The following is a 17,963-nucleotide window of genomic DNA, read 5'->3' on the forward strand; positions in this document are numbered from 1 at the left end:
GACCGTTTTCACATTGATACTGTATGACAATGCCTCTTAGACTGGGAACCCAGTCTACCCACGGGTATCAATAAAGTAACCTCACCTGACCTGACCTGACCTGAATGATATTGCAAACAGCCCATTGAGTTTTTCCTCATTATTTGGGTAAAAAGCACTTTGAAGACTATTAAATGTATCTAAAAACACTGGAGTGTTACATTTTGTTGTAGTCATAAAACCTTGATTTGAGTGAAACAGATCTATAGACAACATGAGGTTCAACTCAGAGATACACATCAGTGCAATGACAGACTGCATAGCTCACCACTTTTCTAAATCCCAAGTCTTGACTGTGGTTTGTTTAAAATACTATCATAATAATGATAGGTCTATACAAATATCTGATGGCTGAACAAATCAAACAACAATAACGTCTAATAGCAGGACAGAGAAGCTTTGTAGGCAGAGAAGAGCTTGCAGTATTATTAGTATGAAAGTCATTTATAAAACCTCCGAACATAATGCCCAAGTGTCGTCACTCACGATTGGTTATTGTATTGCTGATAGTCAAACACAACTGTACAAAATCGGTGCTGTTGGATTGGACTATATGAGAACGGGCTTTAAAATATGACGATATAAAACCTTTTGCTGGCAGAAAGCAGCTGCAAGTTACTTATGAAGAATTTAAGAAAAAGTTTGTAAACACTTTATCTGGCATCAATCTATATTTACTACATAAAACTGAGAAAAATCTATTCACATTATGACATTTGTTTTGATCAATCAAGCACAATCACAGCTTCCCCTGTACTGACTAATAAAGGCACTTGAGCTTTAATCAAAGCTCTTGAGATGATAAATGCTGGCACTGATCGCTGCTACACTTAGAGGTCACGCCTGCCCGACTGAGAAGAGAAAACCCTGACCATGAGGTGGATGATCATAACTCTCACAGATTCCAACATAAACATTAAATGATGCCCCATGGCAGATGAGCCACTTTTCACAAAATCTTGAGGCAATACGCCAACATACGTGTGTTAACAGTCTTCAGCTTACCCAGGCTCAGAGGTCATATTCTGCTGCACACTGCTGGAGGTACCATTCATACAGTTTCCCCTGTGGAGTAAAATGGACTGTGTGAGATACACAATTTTTACAAATGAAATTTAGTTAGTTAATTTAAACCTGCATTGAAGTTATAGAAATTTAGATATTTATGAAAATTTGGGACTGGATATGGTTTGCTTTTTTTCAATAGCCATTCAATCTATTTACATTCTGTAGAGATCACTCTACATAGTAGTTTTAATTTACTAACAAGTAAAGTTAGTTATTTTTATAACGATTATTAAAATCAATTCTTTTCACTAGAATCAATATTTTTATTAACCAATGATTCACTTAAATATTTTTTGTTTGTATGGTACCGCCAATAGCAAATACATCATATCCGTTTCCAGCAAAACAGACCGAAAGCAGAAAATATGTGTTATGTTCTTCTTTATAAATTAAATAAATGTCTGATTGTGATGTGCATTAGAAATATCTCATGATACATTGTTTCTACATGTTTATTACTCAACTTTGTTTTTTGTTTAAGGAAAAGAAAATCGCAGTACTCAATACTATCGAATCGCCATACTTCTAGAATAGCAATAAATGAAAATCGCAACACAAATTTAACTTGAAATCCAGCGTTACACTTTATAATTACTTTTTAAGTGATATAGAGCTGCAACAACAATTAGTTATCAACTAATTAATGCTCGCGGAGGAGGAGGGTCAGGCTAGTCCACATAACAGTCTGGGATGAGAAAAGCCTTTGTTTATTGGCATTTCTTTAAAACAATCCCAGTGGGCGGTGCTAAACTCTGCATGGAGCAAAACAGCCATGGGAAGGAACTTTCTCTGGTGTGCGTTCAAAAGTTGTGTTAGTCATGCGAGAGAAAACTCTGAGTCAACGGATTGTCTAGCTAACTGTCTGGATTTACCCTGCAGAGATCTGAGGAGCAGTTAACCATAGTCCTCAGAAATCTACCAGTTTAAATTCTAACACAAAGTTAGGGGAAGATCGTCCATCGTCGAAAAGACATGCATCCAGCGGAATTTCCTACAGAAACAGAGCAATCCTGGAAGTGGAACATCAAGGATATGGACTACTGCAGCTTTAACTTTTGTACAAGACATGGCAAAATGGCACAAAGTGGAATAAACTAACCTTCTTAGTTTTGACAATATCCTGGATATAATCACTGTAGTCTGCCATCGTCCTCTTCTCCTTCTTTGTAAGAGTCTTATTCCCTCGGCTGAGAATTACAAAAATCCACACATTGTTCACTCAGTTCTTCTGAAGTAAAGATTATTTATGTTTAGGGTTTCATTCAAATTACCCTGGTTCCCATATCAATAATGTGTGGTGCATTTGTTCATGTCTTTAGAGCTGCAATTTACAAGTTATTTAATTCTCAATAGTCACTTGTTCTAAAAAAGAGAAATTATGAACAAATTCATTTTTGGCTCTTTTGTTGGAAGAAATTACTTAAATAATGAATTATCAAAATAGTTGCGGCTTCATTGTCTGTTGATCAACTAATTGATAATTCAATTATTTGTTTCAGCTGTGTGTGTGTGTATGTTGGTATTGCATATTCGTCACACTTACCCTGCAAAATACTTTGCTAGGAAAAGCAGGAGGTAGCAAAAAGCTCCAAAAAAGATGATAAACACTACTTGTCCGTCTTCTGGTATCCAGTCCCATAAAAAAATCACTATTCCCTGCGAGACAAACGTTGAAAGGCACTCAGAGAACCAAGTACACTTCAAATTCTTTTTACAAAATATGGAATGGGATTATATTTTATTGCAATACTATTTGTTATTTCTACAAATATCACCTCAGGACTTACTGTAAAGATGGAGAGGGTCTGAGCCGGTCCTTCACCCAACAGTTCTTCCAGCTGCTCTTTAGAGAAGGTGTTCAAAATGAAACTGAGGATGAAGAGGGCGGGAAGGAAAATACCCAGAGCGCCACACAAGAACGAGTGAAGACGGACGCTTTTGTTGTGAGTCACATCAGCCCTGCACACACATGGAGAAATCTGGTTTCAATATCACATTTTCTACAGCAGATAATAACATCAGGTGACTCTTATCTCCTCCGTATACACCTGATGTGGTTTAATAAGTGGGTAAATAAGACTTAGCAATAATTCAAACATAGTAACACAGGCTTCATCTTTATATAATGTTTGGTTTGTCTTACATTTGCACTATTTAGAATGTATTATTGTATTGTACATATTACTTTTTTTTAAATTAAGTATTTAAGTTACTTATCTTAATTTATTTTTATTTGTATATATTTCATATTTTTTTAAAGTATACTTGTTGTATGTGTCCTTATTGCACCATGGGTTGGAGAGAAATGTTTTTTTAGTTGCTCTGTATGTCTGGCACATATTGCAAAATTGACAATAAAGTCGACTTGACTTGACTTGACTTGACATGCTATGCTGTAGGTTGAGAGGTCAAACCTGTCCTGCTCTAGTCTGCTACTGATGGTGGAGCAAATAAGGTGACAGTCTTTCTCCAGCTGATCCAAAGTCTTCTGAACGGCCTGGTTGATGGTCTTCTCGATGGTCTGACACACCCCATCGATCTGGTTCACACAGCGGCTCGGCTAGACAAGACAAAGGCTCATAAGCGCGTGCATTTTGGAATAATCGTACACACATGTACAGTACAGCTGTGCATTTCAAAGAGTGAAGGTCTGGGCAACAAACCCTGAGGGCATTTTGACTGACGTTTGATGTGCACTTAGCAGGAAGTGAAGCTACGCTTACTCAGCGAAAATAAATTGGAGGTTGGGAGGTGTCCACAAATCTACCATGTGGAGTACAGCTCTGTGGTTGTGGATCACAAGGTGGTGCAGCAATAACTCAGGACTGGGGCTGCCTTTGTCAAAGGTGGCTTATCAAAGGCTATGGTTTACAACCCTTGCCCCCCCCCCCCTTCATGGATAACTCTCTCAGTCATTTGCAAAATGAATCATCCTGTTTCAGCCATCAAGAGCGGAAAACCTGGAGTTGAGAATTTACATTTAAGGATAATCAATAGCTGTTAAACCCCCAAGGATAGCAGAGAGCTTTAAATCTGGACCCAAGATCAGCCTTGATATGTTAAAGGAAAACACCAGAAGCAGCTCCAATCTGTTGACGGGACTGCATGATATAGTGTTTTAGGATATAGGGTGAATAATGTACCAATGTGCCATCAAGGTAACGTACAGCAAGCAAACAGCCTTACCCTCTGTGGGTTGGGGATGTAGATTGTAGGCATCTCAAAACCACATTTGTTGAGACCGGGACGGCGACACAGCTCCTGGACTATCTGCATCAACACCCTCTGCAGCAAAAAACAAATATAAGTGATATTTTTAGGATTAACTTGACTTTTTCTTGGTTACAAATATATTGTAATTGAAAAAAAAAAAAAAAACATGTAGTAAGTGAACTTACCTGTCTGTCTGTTTCCTTGCCAGCTTCATCTGCCTTGCTGAGGTAGAAAAACAGTTTGTCTCCGCATTTCTCACTCAGCTTCTCCACGATGTTGAGTGTGCGTTTGCAGAGCGCCTGGCCCATTGGGTCGAAGAACACAAATACCAAGTCGGCCTGTTCTCCTGCACAAAAAAAAACCAAAACAAAACTTCTATTAGAAAGAAACACAATAGCTTTGGAGTTGACAGTACCACTTTAAGCTGCAAAGACATACCCAACCAGGTGATGGCGCTGTTGACGTCAAAAGGGTAGACCATGTCCCCGTCCACCAAACCCGGAGTGTCCACAAATGTCACCAGACTGAACTTCTTCTGCTTGGAGGTAGATATCTCAGCAGATAGATAATCCATAACACCTGGAAAATACAAACACTGTGTGTGTGTACAGGTGCGTCTTTCAGGATAAATTAATAGTAACGAAGACAATAAATAAAAAAGATTGGAGTCCCCTGCAGGAAGCTGTTATAATGAGTATATTATTATGTGCTAGTGGAAGCCGCATTGCGGTCAATACTTGGGAACCGGAGGGAGGCCGGTGACATTAAAGATCAAGAACGCAGTTAACTTTTTGTGTTTGCAGGTTTACATTTGAAAGAAATGTGCATTTGTGATTAAATTGCAAAAATGTTCAGGATGACCTGGACGAAGATGTATGTTGTCTGCACGCATATGCATTAACCCATCTGACCAAAAACATCAATACATTCTGGTTAAATTAAATCAACGGCCTCACCCTCACTGATAAAAATGTCTTCTTCTCTTTTTGTTTTACACATGATAACATTTGTTAGGTATCAGTTTTTCCTCACCGTCCCCTCTGCGGAGCGGTCTGTCGTCATGGTTACACACAACAGCTCTTCAACTGGCAGCTTTAGCGTGGGGCGTGGGACATAAAGCTAGCCAGTGAAGAACGACTGTGAGGCAACGCGCTGTGAGGCTTCAATACTTCAATCCCACAACCACCACACATGAGTCCCCCTCAACCCCCAACTCTAAGTACCAGAACAGGATCACTTTTTGGAGACTATTGACAAAACAACCCCACTCACCAACTCGCACCACCCCATCCTCCCTCTACACGCACACACACACACACACACAGGCCTGGGGTGACACTGAGGCTGTTTCATAGGAAGAGGCAGGTGTTAGCAGCCAGTACAAATCCCATCCTTGTGCTGCAGCGAGCAGGGCCGCTGCGCTGGAGCTGAGGCACATTAGCATTCCCTTATGTTTCTCTTACATCAGCATGGACACAGTATCAATACATGTGCCTCCTATCACACGTCTTAGAAGTGTATTGCTACAGTCTCGCAATAGTGAGCCATTATTGTCACGCCCAAGCTGACAGGATGACTGTTGCTCTTGTAAGAAAAAGATCTTATACAAACAGATATTATCAAGTAGCTTCATGTCATCTATATAAGGCTACTGGTCTATACTTTCCTTACACATGCATCTTCGCATTACTAAAAAGTCAATTAAGAAAAAAGTAAATTAAATAGCCTTGATACCGACATATTGATCCACTGTAGTTGAAGAAAGTCCTCCAAAAAACGAACGAGCGCAATACTCGTCGATGGGTGTTAAGTTCCGTGACTGTAACTGAGAAGGCTACACTGGAGATCCTGTGCATGATGAAAAGGGCAAAGGCTGCAAAAATGCTGCATCAACCAAGACTAAAAAAGATCTTGTTTGACTTAACAGGTTAAAGCAGACGCAGTGCAAATATATCTAAAGGAAATAAGCAAACAACATGGCCAAAAATCTTTGTTGTCTAACAACATATTCATTTGTGGATTCCCATGCAGCATGTAGTCTAAACTCCTGACAACAGGTTGATAAGATAAAAGACAAATTTACACATCCTTTATCTAAGTCTAAAACAATATTAAGAAGTATCTCCAGGCATTTCCCAAACTGTATAATCAGCCGTTACTCCCACATAAGGATATATGGTGCTTTTCTGATGAGTCATCCTCAGTCGTTGTGACAGGTAAACAAACGCCTGTTATAGTGGATTTCCAGAGGCTGCATTGAAGTTCAAATCAAAAGCCTGCTTGTATTCCAGCAGCAGATGGTTGGTGTTGCTCGGGGCCTGCAGAATGGAGCTGCTGCTGCTGCTGGGCTGTGCCGTCTCTAATGGCTGTGACATTTCTCAGCAGCTCCTCCTGACTCCACTGCACTGCTGTCGAAGGGGCGTGTGACTCACAAGCCATACCGTGAGCGCTCTGGTCCGCACCCTCTCTACACTACACATTCACTGTCGAACGCACACACATAGATTACCCCCCCCCCCCTCCCCGCAGAGAAGGCACACCCAGACCTTCTGCAAAAGCACCTCAACATCCAGAGGCTTCAATACACTGCTGTCGAACACAGACAAGACCAATTACCTTACAACAATATGCCGCTAACTACATCTTTTTCTTCAGTGTGAGAGTAATCTCAACTCCCATATCACAAAAACATATGCAAGGACATGAGTGTGGTCTGAATCAGAAAAACTTAATACGTCAATAAGATGACTCTGCGTTGAGGTGAGGCACCTAAACTCAAACTACAAAAGACTAATGTGATAGCCAGAAACATATAAACAACAACTCATGGTTACATTTCATGAGCAACACACAGGACTTAACAGACAGAATTTCAGTAAATGCTATAGATGAAGTGTGTATTTAAATTGCTGTATCTAAAATAGCAAAACTCATAAGTTCTGAACTTGAGCTGAGTCTGTAACATACGCTTAGGTTAACTTCTATAGTTTCTGGTAGGAATATTAATTGGCCACACAGCAGAGCACTATCCTAAACCTCAAAGGAACCAATCTCTGGCTGCAGCTTATGATTACATTTATCTCCTGCTCACAATTCCTTGTGCTGCTTCTTCCTGCTGTTCTAGCTAATTTTAACAATCCTCACTTTGATGTTTTCCATCATGATGCCAGCAGAGGAAAAAAATCAATAAAAAACACACAGTCATATGTTTTTTCTCCATTGCACACACTGCAAAAGGGATGACATTTATTAAAATGTTCACAGCATTACGGACAAGTTAATGAGCATGTGTTGTGTGCTAAGACTACAGTCATCTTGGCATCGCACAAAAGGAGGGTAACCTTTATGCTTGTTTCAGTATCAAAAGCAGGGAGATGCAACCCCACTAGATTTAAGTGATTATCCTCATACATTAAACATGTACTTAACTGTTCTATAGTGTGAGACATTTAGAAATGTTTGCTATCTGATGCATTTTATTAGCAACAGAGCAAAATGTTTACATTCTGGTTAATTTAGAAACATGAAATTGGAGTTCAGTTACTACATTATCAGAAGAACCATGGCAAATCATTTTAACAGTGTACCTTTCAGAAACCCATTATTAGTTACAGATGCTAGTATAAGAAGAAAAGGCTTACCTTTGAACTCAAGGAGTGGTCGAAAGTGAGGGTAGAGATGTAGCGTTGCATTCCCCTGTGAGAGTTAAAAAGACAATGTGAGAAATAACCTGATTAGACAAATATTGATCCGCAGTCCGTCTGAGCTCTCGCCCCACTACAACAGAGTCCTCTCTCTTCTGGGTATTTCCCACTCAGTCTTCCACGGCTGCAACTCAGCGTGCTCACTTTAGGCTTTTCCTGTATAAAAGGAGATAATCCTTCCACTCTGCAGTCCTGCACTGCCAAAACACTATTGATCTTCATCACCTTCACCACAGCAGGATATGAACAGAGAGGCTAAAGAAAAGAGAAGATAGAGAGACAGGTGTCTCCAAAGCCTGTTAATATGCTGCAAAAAGGCATCCTCTGTGTGTGTGTGTGTGTGTGTGTGTGTGTGTGTGTGTGTGTGTGTGTGTGTGTGTGTGTGTGTGTCCAATCAACAAAGCCCCTCATTGGAGCAGCATACAGAATTAGAAATCCCCACTGACTGAGGGAGTGCCTCCGCGTGCAAGCTGACATCGAACGCATCGCCTCATCAACCTATATGACGGGCTGCAGCTTCAGTTCCCATTACTGAATTTAGAAATTCATAAAAATCACTCATCCACAAAACTGAGAAGTACCATCTAAATATGACATACTGTTAACAAACAAAGCATTAAAATGAAGCATACAGCACAAAGCTGGTTGTATTTACATGGCTCTCTTTTCAAGCATTAGCTGGTAATTTTAACTAGCTTGGGCTTTTCATTAGATCTTTTGCACAATAAGTTCTTCTGTATGAGGGCTGGTAATGTTGCCCGTCTTCACGCCGTTCTTACCGTCAGTGATTCTCTTTTGCGACCACTTGTGATGAATGTAAACCCCTGCGTTTCAATGGCGACGCCTGTTTTCTGTATGTGCTCCTCAGCATACCTTAAATGACAGCAAGAGTTAAAACAAAATCAAAAACTATTTTATCTTTGATGTTGCATTTAGAAGTGCACAAGATCTAAAGCAGCAATGTCTTATTCCTACGTTGACAGGGCTATAACTACTGAAACAATTATAATTTCACAACTAATCATTAATTAATAGTTTAGTATTAAATGTCAGAAAATAGTGAGAAATGCCCATCATTGCTCTTCAGTACTCAAAGTGACATGCAAATATTTAGGATGTTAATCATAAAAAATGAAAAGTAGTACTTCCTGTTAGGAAGAGTCCCAATTATTTCCCTAACTTCACAAAAAAATACTGTCTCAACCAATTTAACAGCTGCCCTGGAACTAAAAAAAATGGTCTATCAATGAGTACTAATTTGTCTAATAGTTCCATTTCTGTTGACTCTCAGCCTTAAAGACAGCACATCACCTCACCTCACCCCACCCCCACACTATGAAATATAAATATGTTAAATATGTGTGGTTAGCAACTATTAGCATGATTGACAGCTGTGCTCCTTATGGAGACATTTCAAAACACATTCCTGAATTAGCTGAGGAGACATTTCAAATATAGCTCAAATATATATATACCCCTCAAACAGACCCTACAGTAAGGCTGTGCAACATAACTATATTTTATCAAAAATATAGCCAAAACAATTAGTCAATTAATCATTTAGATGGTAAATCTAATTGGCAACAATCTGCTAAGTGATTATTTGTTTAATTTGTTTTTCTACATAAGTAACTTATGTAGAAAAACAAACAACTATATATATATATATATATATATACTAACAACTTAGTATATATATATATATATATATATAATAATAATAATAACTTTAGATTTTATATAGTTTATCCAACTAAAAAAGCTATTTGCAGATGTCCCCTTGAGCTCAAAGGAATTGTGATAGACATTTTTCGAATATTCTCTCACAATTTGTAGACAAAATTATTAAATGAGAAAAAAATCAGAAGATTAAATTACAAAGATAATAGAGCACCTCTAAATACTGCATAAGACCATAGATATTTTGCTAATGTGGCGTTAATAACAGGGTAGTGGTCCCTATCACAAAATGTCTAAGGTTGTATTAGACTATTGTTCCATATCAATATCACAATATGTAGAGACATTAAATTATGTGATGGAGAATTTTCCTCCATATTGCCACCTTCTTAATTCCCATGTTCAATCAGATTAGCTCAAAATGGTAAAACTTTTAACGATTCTCTCCACTTTTTGTTTTCTGTAGCCTAATTCTGCATGTAGCTTTTGTTGTCAAATCATTTTACTGGCAAACGAACTAGACTAGATTATGTTCACCTTTCAACGTTGTAAATCTAACAAATCCATCTGTACTATGTCTAAACTGCCTAACAGCATCCAAACCACTAAGTCGTGTGAGAAGATGATATTTCTGTGTCACTCGTTACCAAACTAATATAAAATAATAACATGTGTTACCAGTTAATGAAGGAGCTTTTCCCTGCAGAGTGGTTCCCCATTATCATCACAATGATCTTCTTTCTGGGAGGCAGGAGACGGACTCCCAGGCTGCTGGCAATTTTCACCAGGCCTGGAAACAAACAAACAAACAAACACACAAACATACAAACACACACACAGTAAGCAGGGAATACAGTGGCATCATCACAATGCAATGTGTGTGTATGTGTGAGTGTGCGAGCATTGCTTTCAGCCATAACCTTGTGGTAAAACTTTATTAAAGAAATTTCAAATAATTTCCAAAGAGATTTCCTTGAAAGAAAGATGTTTACAAGGAATACAAATTCCAGCGAATTGCTTGAAAATGTTCTAGACAGGACAGGGCATGTTATGTGTAAAAAATGTTAGATTTGTCTACAGGTAAGCATAAAATGTAATATATAGCTTTATATGAGAAATATAATTTCTATTACTGAACACAAGTACTTACATGGTCATAAAATGAGTGTTTCCTACAAACCATTCAGAGCTAAAATGACTAATTGATTAGTTGAAAGACAGACTATTTTAATGATGCATTTCTTTAAATCATTCTTTAAGCTAAAAATGTGAGAAACTATCAGCTATTCTCTGGTTCCAGAACAGTCTCTGGTTCCTGGACAAACATTTTTAATGATACATTTTTTTTCATCATTTTTTACGCTAAAAATGTGAAAGAATGTCAGACATTCTCTGGTTCCAGCCTCAAATAGGACAATTCATTGTTGCATACTTCTCATCAGAGAGGCCAGTTCCTGTTTCTGCCTCCTGTGTTATACCAGAGTTAACTATTGGGTATAAATAACTCAGACAGGACCTATGGACAGGACATATGCTGTAGTGGGATACCTCATTGACGCGCTGTAAGACCAAGTCTGAGGACGACATGGTGAACTAACTGTTACTCAATGTAGGATCATTGCTGAGGACAACAAAGTTCACCAAACATTTACCAGAAGTGGACCATTAAAACCAAGCGCACCAGGCTCTGGGCTGAACAGCTTATACAGTATATAACAGGGGGCTTTGATTAAGCCCACTTACCTCCTGTTTAAATTGTACAAGATGAAACCTAACCGTTTATTGACAGTAGACATTTAATGTAGCCATTAAATAGACGCTGCCCTCCGGAGCTGCAGAGGAGCCAGTCTTCTTGTCATGGTTGACACTGACAGACAGCTGCTGCACACCCACACCTACTATACACCGACCGAGCAGCGTTTAGTCTTCAAATGTAAGCCCCACTCAATAAAGTTACATAACATCACAGGTGCTTGGATCTGCATACGGTCCTAACTTCGTTAAAACGTTGATTCATATTAATCCACGTTCTTGATTATTTACCGTTTTCGCTGTCGACATATAAACTGTGGCATTCTTTCAGTATCCTCTCGCTCGGTGTGGTGATCGCGGTCTCCAGAGGGTTTGCCACAGACCTGGGCTTTCTGCCCGACATTATGAACACAGCCACCAGCCGCCTCTCTTGTTTTCTGAACCACCCGGGGAAGAGTTTGAGTGTTGCACAGGGCTGTCCTGTGCGAACAAAGCGCCCTCCAGCGGTCAAATACTGACAAGACATCGAGGACAGACAAGACAGATCGTGAAGTACATCCATGGGGTAGATTCACTGATTCACAGAACAGGCAACATGACTGCTTCTTAACCCTTTTAAGGAACTAACCCTTTGAGCTGTCTCGACAATTGCTGGCTCGATTACCAATAAGACAAAGCAGGCCAATGACTAGGCCCTGGCCCTCAGGGGCCCAACTGTTGACAGTGCAGCAGTTGTGCCTACTTTGTCATTCTATTAATAAGGAACCATATTGTTGTTTTGCTGGTTTATTTTTTTTAATTTGTTGTATTATGATGCGGTTCAAATCCCCCTGAGCTTAAAACATGAAACATGGAAGGACTAGTGGGCCTAAGTGGGAGACAGACGGAGGCACTGACATTGAGTAAGTCTATTATGTCATTGTACAATGGCGTTTGACTGCTGTTTCAAATGCTCTTGTGAGGTAAATGGTAAATTATGTGATGTAGGCAGAGTGTATTTTGTGCACTAGGCCTACTATTGTAGCAGAGTACGTCATTTGTTGGCTTTTTGACTTGTCTTGATCATGGAGTAGGCTAAAAGTGGAGCAAACATTTCCATCTGAAATGTAGAGTGTTAAAAGTATAGAAGTATAAAGTAGCAAAAATATGGAAATCCCAATGTAAAGTAGGCTACAATTAGCCTACATCAGAACTGTAGCCTACGTAAGCACAGCATTTTAGTAAATGTACTTAGTTTCTCTCATCACTGCTTTTACAACATATTGCACACAGATAACCAGGATTTTCCTACTTGCTTATCAATATCAACTTGGTGTGCATAATTATTTATTTTTGTAATTTCAGCTGCCCCATAGACATCAAAGTTTTATTAAGAAACATTTTGGTCAGGAAGGAGTAAGTAAAGTTAGATTAAAAGAAAGTCCACTCAACACCAAAACTAATATTGTTCTTGACACATGATTTTGGATAGTTTTTGTTGTTTATTTGTGGTGTGAATGTACAAATGCCCAGCCCACGTGGACTTGTATCAAGGACACTACAATAACATTGCAGAAGTGAAACATTATAAACATATAATAATTACTTTGACAACAGAAACATGTCTCTTTGCTCCCTTTCTAAAACTTATCAAAGGTCTTTTATAATCAAGAAGACATGCAGAGATGAAGAACATTTAACTAAAAAACACAGCCAATCACACATAAAACACTTTGTTTTCAGCCTCACCTACACCACAGGCTGAATAATAAATTATATTCTCTTTGGAAAAGATTAAAACTACCTGTTGCTGTGAATAATGGCAGCGTACCTGAATGTAATTGTGCACACAGAGAGACTCAGCTACATTTGTTTTTTGAGACATTGTTTTAGTAGGGTAGGTTAAAGTCAATTTATTTATTATCAAGTCTGGTTTGTGTTCCCCTGTGTTAAAATAAGTTGTTTTATTATATACCTAAAGTTTTGTAACTCTTTGATATGTTATGGAAGCCCCTAAACAGAAAAATGCAACTTTTTTAGAGAAATCCAATTTGATTTATTCTCACATTTTTTAGTGACTTGTGTGAAGAAATGGGCGTCCTTCTGACGACCATCTGATTTTGGTAGCCTCCAGCTTGTTTGCCAGCCAGGTCTGCAGCTTCATTTCAAAGTAGTTTGTCATCTGTCCTGACCTATCAGTGACCAGAACACTTTATAGCTTGAAAACACCTGAACAGGCCTACTTATATGTCCACACATACAATGTTTTAAACTAAATATATTATGCTACTGAAAATACTATTTCCAAACTAGTGTCTCAATCTTAGTGTACTCTAGTGTTGTGGTTTTGGGTTTTGCTTTGGGTTCTTTTCCTCCTTGTTGTTTTTTTGTTGTCCTGTCCTTGTGATCGTTCTGCGGCCTGTCTGGAGCTTTCCCGTGAGTTTTTCCTTGCAATCGTTCCGTGGGTTTTGCTTTGATTTTCGCCCTTGGACCATTTTGGGATTATATGGGATTTTTGGACTTTTTGTGCTTTTTGTTTTATCCTGTATTTTTTGTGGACTACGGTTTTTGTTCAAATAAAGCCTTTGAAGCCTTCTCCTCAACTCTTCTTTTGGGTCCTCATTCCGTATCATAACAGAAGGATCTGACCAGATGTAGACCCAGCGGAGTATGTCTTCTGTGAAATGCATGAGGTAGACCCCACCATGACGTGGCACCTCTTGCTGGTGCGGTGGGAGGAAGTGGACAAAGAGTACGGTCCTCTTCCAGAGCCGGTGCGGACCAGTTTCCGGGAGCCGGCGCGGATCAGTCTTCCCGAGTCTCAGCTGACGTGCAGCCTCCCCGAATCTCAGCAGAAGTGCAGCCTCCCCAAGTCTCAGCAGACGTGAAGCCTCCCCAACTCTCAGCAGACGTGCAGCCTCCCCGAGCCTTCGTTTGCCTCGCTCCCAGAGCCTTCGTTGGCCTCGCTGCCAGAGCCTTTGTTGACCTCGCTCCCAGAGCCTTCGTTGACCTCGCTCCGACAGCCTTCGTTGGCCTCGCTCCCATTTTTTGTTGACCTTGCTCCCAGAGCCTTTGTTGACCTCACTCCCAGAGCCTTTGTTGACCTCACTCCCAGAGCCTTTGTTGACGTTGCTCCCAGAGCCTTTGTTGACCTCACTCCCAGAGCCTTCGCTGGTGTGCAACTCCTTGGACCCCAGAACGTCACGCGGCTCCCCTGACTCTGAGCCGGTGCGCGGCTCCTCTGACCCTGGGCTGGCACGCGGCTCCCCTGACTCTGAGCCGATGTGCAGTTCCTCTGACCCTAGACGGGCAGGCAGTTCCTTTGAGCCCACGCCAACTCCTACTTTTCCTGACCCCCGGCTGGCATTCGGCAACTCTAACCCTTGGCTGACGTTGGCGTCCCAGACCCCCAACTGGCACCTTTCCCCCTACTCCACCTTGGCACTGGTTCCAAAGTCCCTCCGATACTGGTCTCTGGGATCCCCTTTGGAGTTTCCCTGGCCCCAGTTTGGGGGATTCCCCTTGAACCAGTTCCCCTAGACCCTGTTTCCTCTAGTCCTGGATCCCCTCGGGGTCCCCCTTGTTCCAGAGGTCCCCCCTGGTCCCAGTTACCTAGTTCCCCCGGGCTCTGATTCCCAGTGTCTCTCTGGCCCTGTATCCTTGGGGTTCCTGGACCCCAGTTCCTCAGGGTCCCCTAGGTGTTTTTCCCCTGGTCGCAGTGTTTCCGGTTCTATTTCAGTTCCTGCTTCCGTCTCTGTCCCTGTGTTTGTCTCTGTCCTTGTGTTTGTGTTAGTCCCTGTCTTCCTCCCTACCCCAGTGTCCGTCCCGTCTGTGTGTAAACCTGTCCCGTCTGAATCAGTCCCATCTGTGTCTAAGTTTGTCTCGTCTGTTTCAAAGTCCGTTCCGCTGGAGCCCATCCTGTCTGTGTCCAACTCTGTCCAGTCCTGCGTGTCCTCGGTTTCTGGCTCCCCCTCTCGTTCCTCCTCTTGTGCGCTATTCCGTTCCCCCTCTCATGCGTCTTCTTGCGCGCTCTCTTGTGCGCCCGCTTGTGCGCCCTTTCGTTCCCGGTCCCTGCTGCACTGCACTGTTGTGGTTTGGGGTTTTGCTTTGGGTACTTTTCCTCCTTGTTGGTTTTTGTTATCCTGTCTTGTGTTTGTGTCTTGTTTTCTCCCTGGTCTTGTGTTGTCTTGTGTTCCCCTGAGTGTCTGTATGTTCTGTTTCTTGCATTATTTTGAAGTCTGTTTTTTTTTTTTGTCCCATCCTGTCTTTAATTTTACTTCCTGTGTCTTCCCGCTCTTGTGATTGCCTGATGTTTTCCACATGCTTCCCTGCCCTCTTGTCACTTCCCTCTCGTTACCTCATTACCTTGTGCATTTAATGTCTGTGCTTCCCTCGTCTCTTGTCAGATCTTTTTGTCCTGTCCTCGTGATTGTTGTGCTGTTCTGCGTCCTGTCTGGAGCTTTCCTGGGAGTTTTTCCCTGCCTTTGTTCTCTGGTTTTGCTTTTCTCTCCTCCCCCCCCCCCCCCCCCCCCCCCCCCCCCCCCTCTCAACCATTTTGGGATTATTTGGGATTTTTTGACTTTTTGTGCTTTTTGTTTTATCCTGTATTTTTTGTGGACTTCGTTTTTTGTTCAAATAAAGCCTTTTGAAGCCTTCCCCTCAACTCTGCTTTTTGGTCCTCCTTTCACATCATAACACTCTAGTAGTCTACTGCTCTGCTGATCATAATCTCTTCTGGCACATAAATGAATGAACATGTAGAAATGGGTTATACCTGAAGAAAAAATATTCACATATTTTTATTTGGGTCAGCAGTCTTCAAGGAGTTAATGAGTCTACCCTTCTGCAGCCGATTATATGCGGCACCTTACAATAGGCTACCATTATGCAAGTGCTTCGGCTGAAGTGGAACATCCATTATAAATGGTCCATTCACACATTATTTTACGACAACTTCCAAAATGAACATCACTGAGGACTCTACGCAATCAAAGAGAGAGGTTAGTTCAAATTGAAAATCAAACCATTTAATAATACCTGAGAAGGCTGCAAAGGAAATGTGTTTTTTTGTTTTGAACTTTTGTAAGTTTGCCATTCAGACATCAAAAGTCATACTTGTATTACTTCAATTGAAATGTAAGCTATGTGTTGTAGTGGGAGGGTTTGCCTGACAGGTGTTGGGGTTCATTGTTATTTATTTATTGTTATGCAAATGGAATAATGCTCAAATTAAATTTCTGTGGTACCACTTCTTACTGACTGGTGCGTTGCAGTTGGCAATAATCTGAGTTACTGTATGCTCGCTAACTACAATTAGGCACAATGCTCCTCTGTCAGTCACCATTTTCAACCCACCCATGTAAGAGAAACAGTGTAGATTGGCTTCTACAGGCTCTGGACGGCTGGAAATCTGAATATTTTCTTCATATGTAAGGGGCCAAAAAGATCTGCCACAGCAAATGAAATATGGCAGATTTGTCTGGTTTCCAGGATAGGCCTTTTATTACACTTTTGTTAAATGTAGATGTATGGTAAAAATATGATTTTTTAATTATAATACAGCTAGATATGATGGAACTGTGTAGTTATCTCTCAGCATTCATTGTCCTCATCTCCTGAATCCTCTGCTGTTTGTAAAGCTCTGATGAGGTTGTCTACACTGAATTAACCTGCATTAAGAACTTTTCATTTTATTTAATTTGTTATTTGGGACACTGTCTATTTTTTGCAACAGCTTCTCTGCTCTTGGTGAATGTAGGCTACTTCTTTTGGAGAAATTGCAGTCTATGATGCAGCTTTAGAATGCATGAAATCTGGATATAAACTAAATAATGGAGGCAATTCTTTAATGACATTTCATGACAACAGATCCTTTGCATCACCCTCAAGATAAACTATTCCATGATGAAGATAAACCTACTCGTTGACAAACAATACTGGAGTAAACAAAATCAGCGACAAAAAGCCAAAAGAATTTGCCGATGAATATCAGCCGTTGCTTGTTGAAGAAAGAGAGATAGATAGATAGGAGATAAAAAGCAGCCCAAGGTAAAATAAGTTTTAGTTTATCATCTGCAGACATGGTAGGATGCAGCTTTCTATCTTTGATTATGAACTGTATGTCAATGTTTGTTTTGTGTCTCTTTGTTATTGCAGTTTCCGAACAAATCACTTCTGCTGGCTGCGTGTGCTGCGGGCATAGGGGGAACCTTTCAGTATGGATATAATGTATCTATCATCAATGCTCCCACAATGGTAATAACCCTACTGTCTGTCACTGTACTTATTGCGCAGTACCGGTGCACAGTGTTAACACTATTGTAGCCTACTCATGTTACAAACCTAAGAGATTAGTCAGTAGTTAGTTATTAATAAATTACATAAAAGTGACATGTTTTTCATATGTAAGCTTGCATATCGCGACTACATGTCTGGTAAATATGCGTACACTCTCTTTACTATTTTAGGTCAGGGATCATTCATTTTAATTTCACCTGCTGAATGTGCCTGTTGTGTTTTTGTTTTGTG

General features: G+C 40.5%; 1 protein-coding gene across 1 annotated transcript; it reads right to left on the bottom strand.

Annotated features, from left to right (window-relative positions):
• Positions 1-471: 471 nt before the first annotated feature.
• On the bottom strand, positions 472-11,997 carry si:dkey-98f17.5 (uncharacterized protein LOC569123 homolog). The gene is made up of 12 exons (XM_034872788.1): positions 11,748-11,997; positions 10,383-10,494; positions 8,804-8,897; positions 7,962-8,016; positions 4,759-4,899; positions 4,506-4,666; positions 4,294-4,392; positions 3,522-3,667; positions 2,895-3,066; positions 2,651-2,763; positions 2,207-2,294; positions 472-1,104 (listed from the first exon to the last, which is right to left on the bottom strand). The coding sequence occupies exons 1-12, from the start codon at positions 11,980-11,982 to the stop codon at positions 1,051-1,053; spliced, it is 1,470 nt and encodes a 489-aa protein (XP_034728679.1). The 5' UTR covers positions 11,983-11,997; the 3' UTR covers positions 472-1,050.
• Between the last annotated feature and the right edge of the window lie 5,966 nt (positions 11,998-17,963).

This window comes from Etheostoma cragini, chromosome 5, assembly GCF_013103735.1.
Source record: "Etheostoma cragini isolate CJK2018 chromosome 5, CSU_Ecrag_1.0, whole genome shotgun sequence".
NCBI lineage: Eukaryota > Metazoa > Chordata > Actinopteri > Perciformes > Percidae > Etheostoma > Etheostoma cragini.

Coding starts and splice junctions, on each gene's coding strand:
- si:dkey-98f17.5 (XM_034872788.1), bottom strand. CDS start 11,982: ATGTCTTGTCAGTATTTGACCGCTGGAGGGCGCTTTGTTCGCACAGGA. Junction 10,495..11,747: donor ATATGTCGACAGCGAAAACG/GTAAATAATCAA, acceptor GTTTGTTTCCAG/GCCTGGTGAAAATTGCCAGC. Junction 2,295..2,650: donor CTAGCAAAGTATTTTGCAGG/GTAAGTGTGACG, acceptor TGTAATTCTCAG/CCGAGGGAATAAGACTCTTA.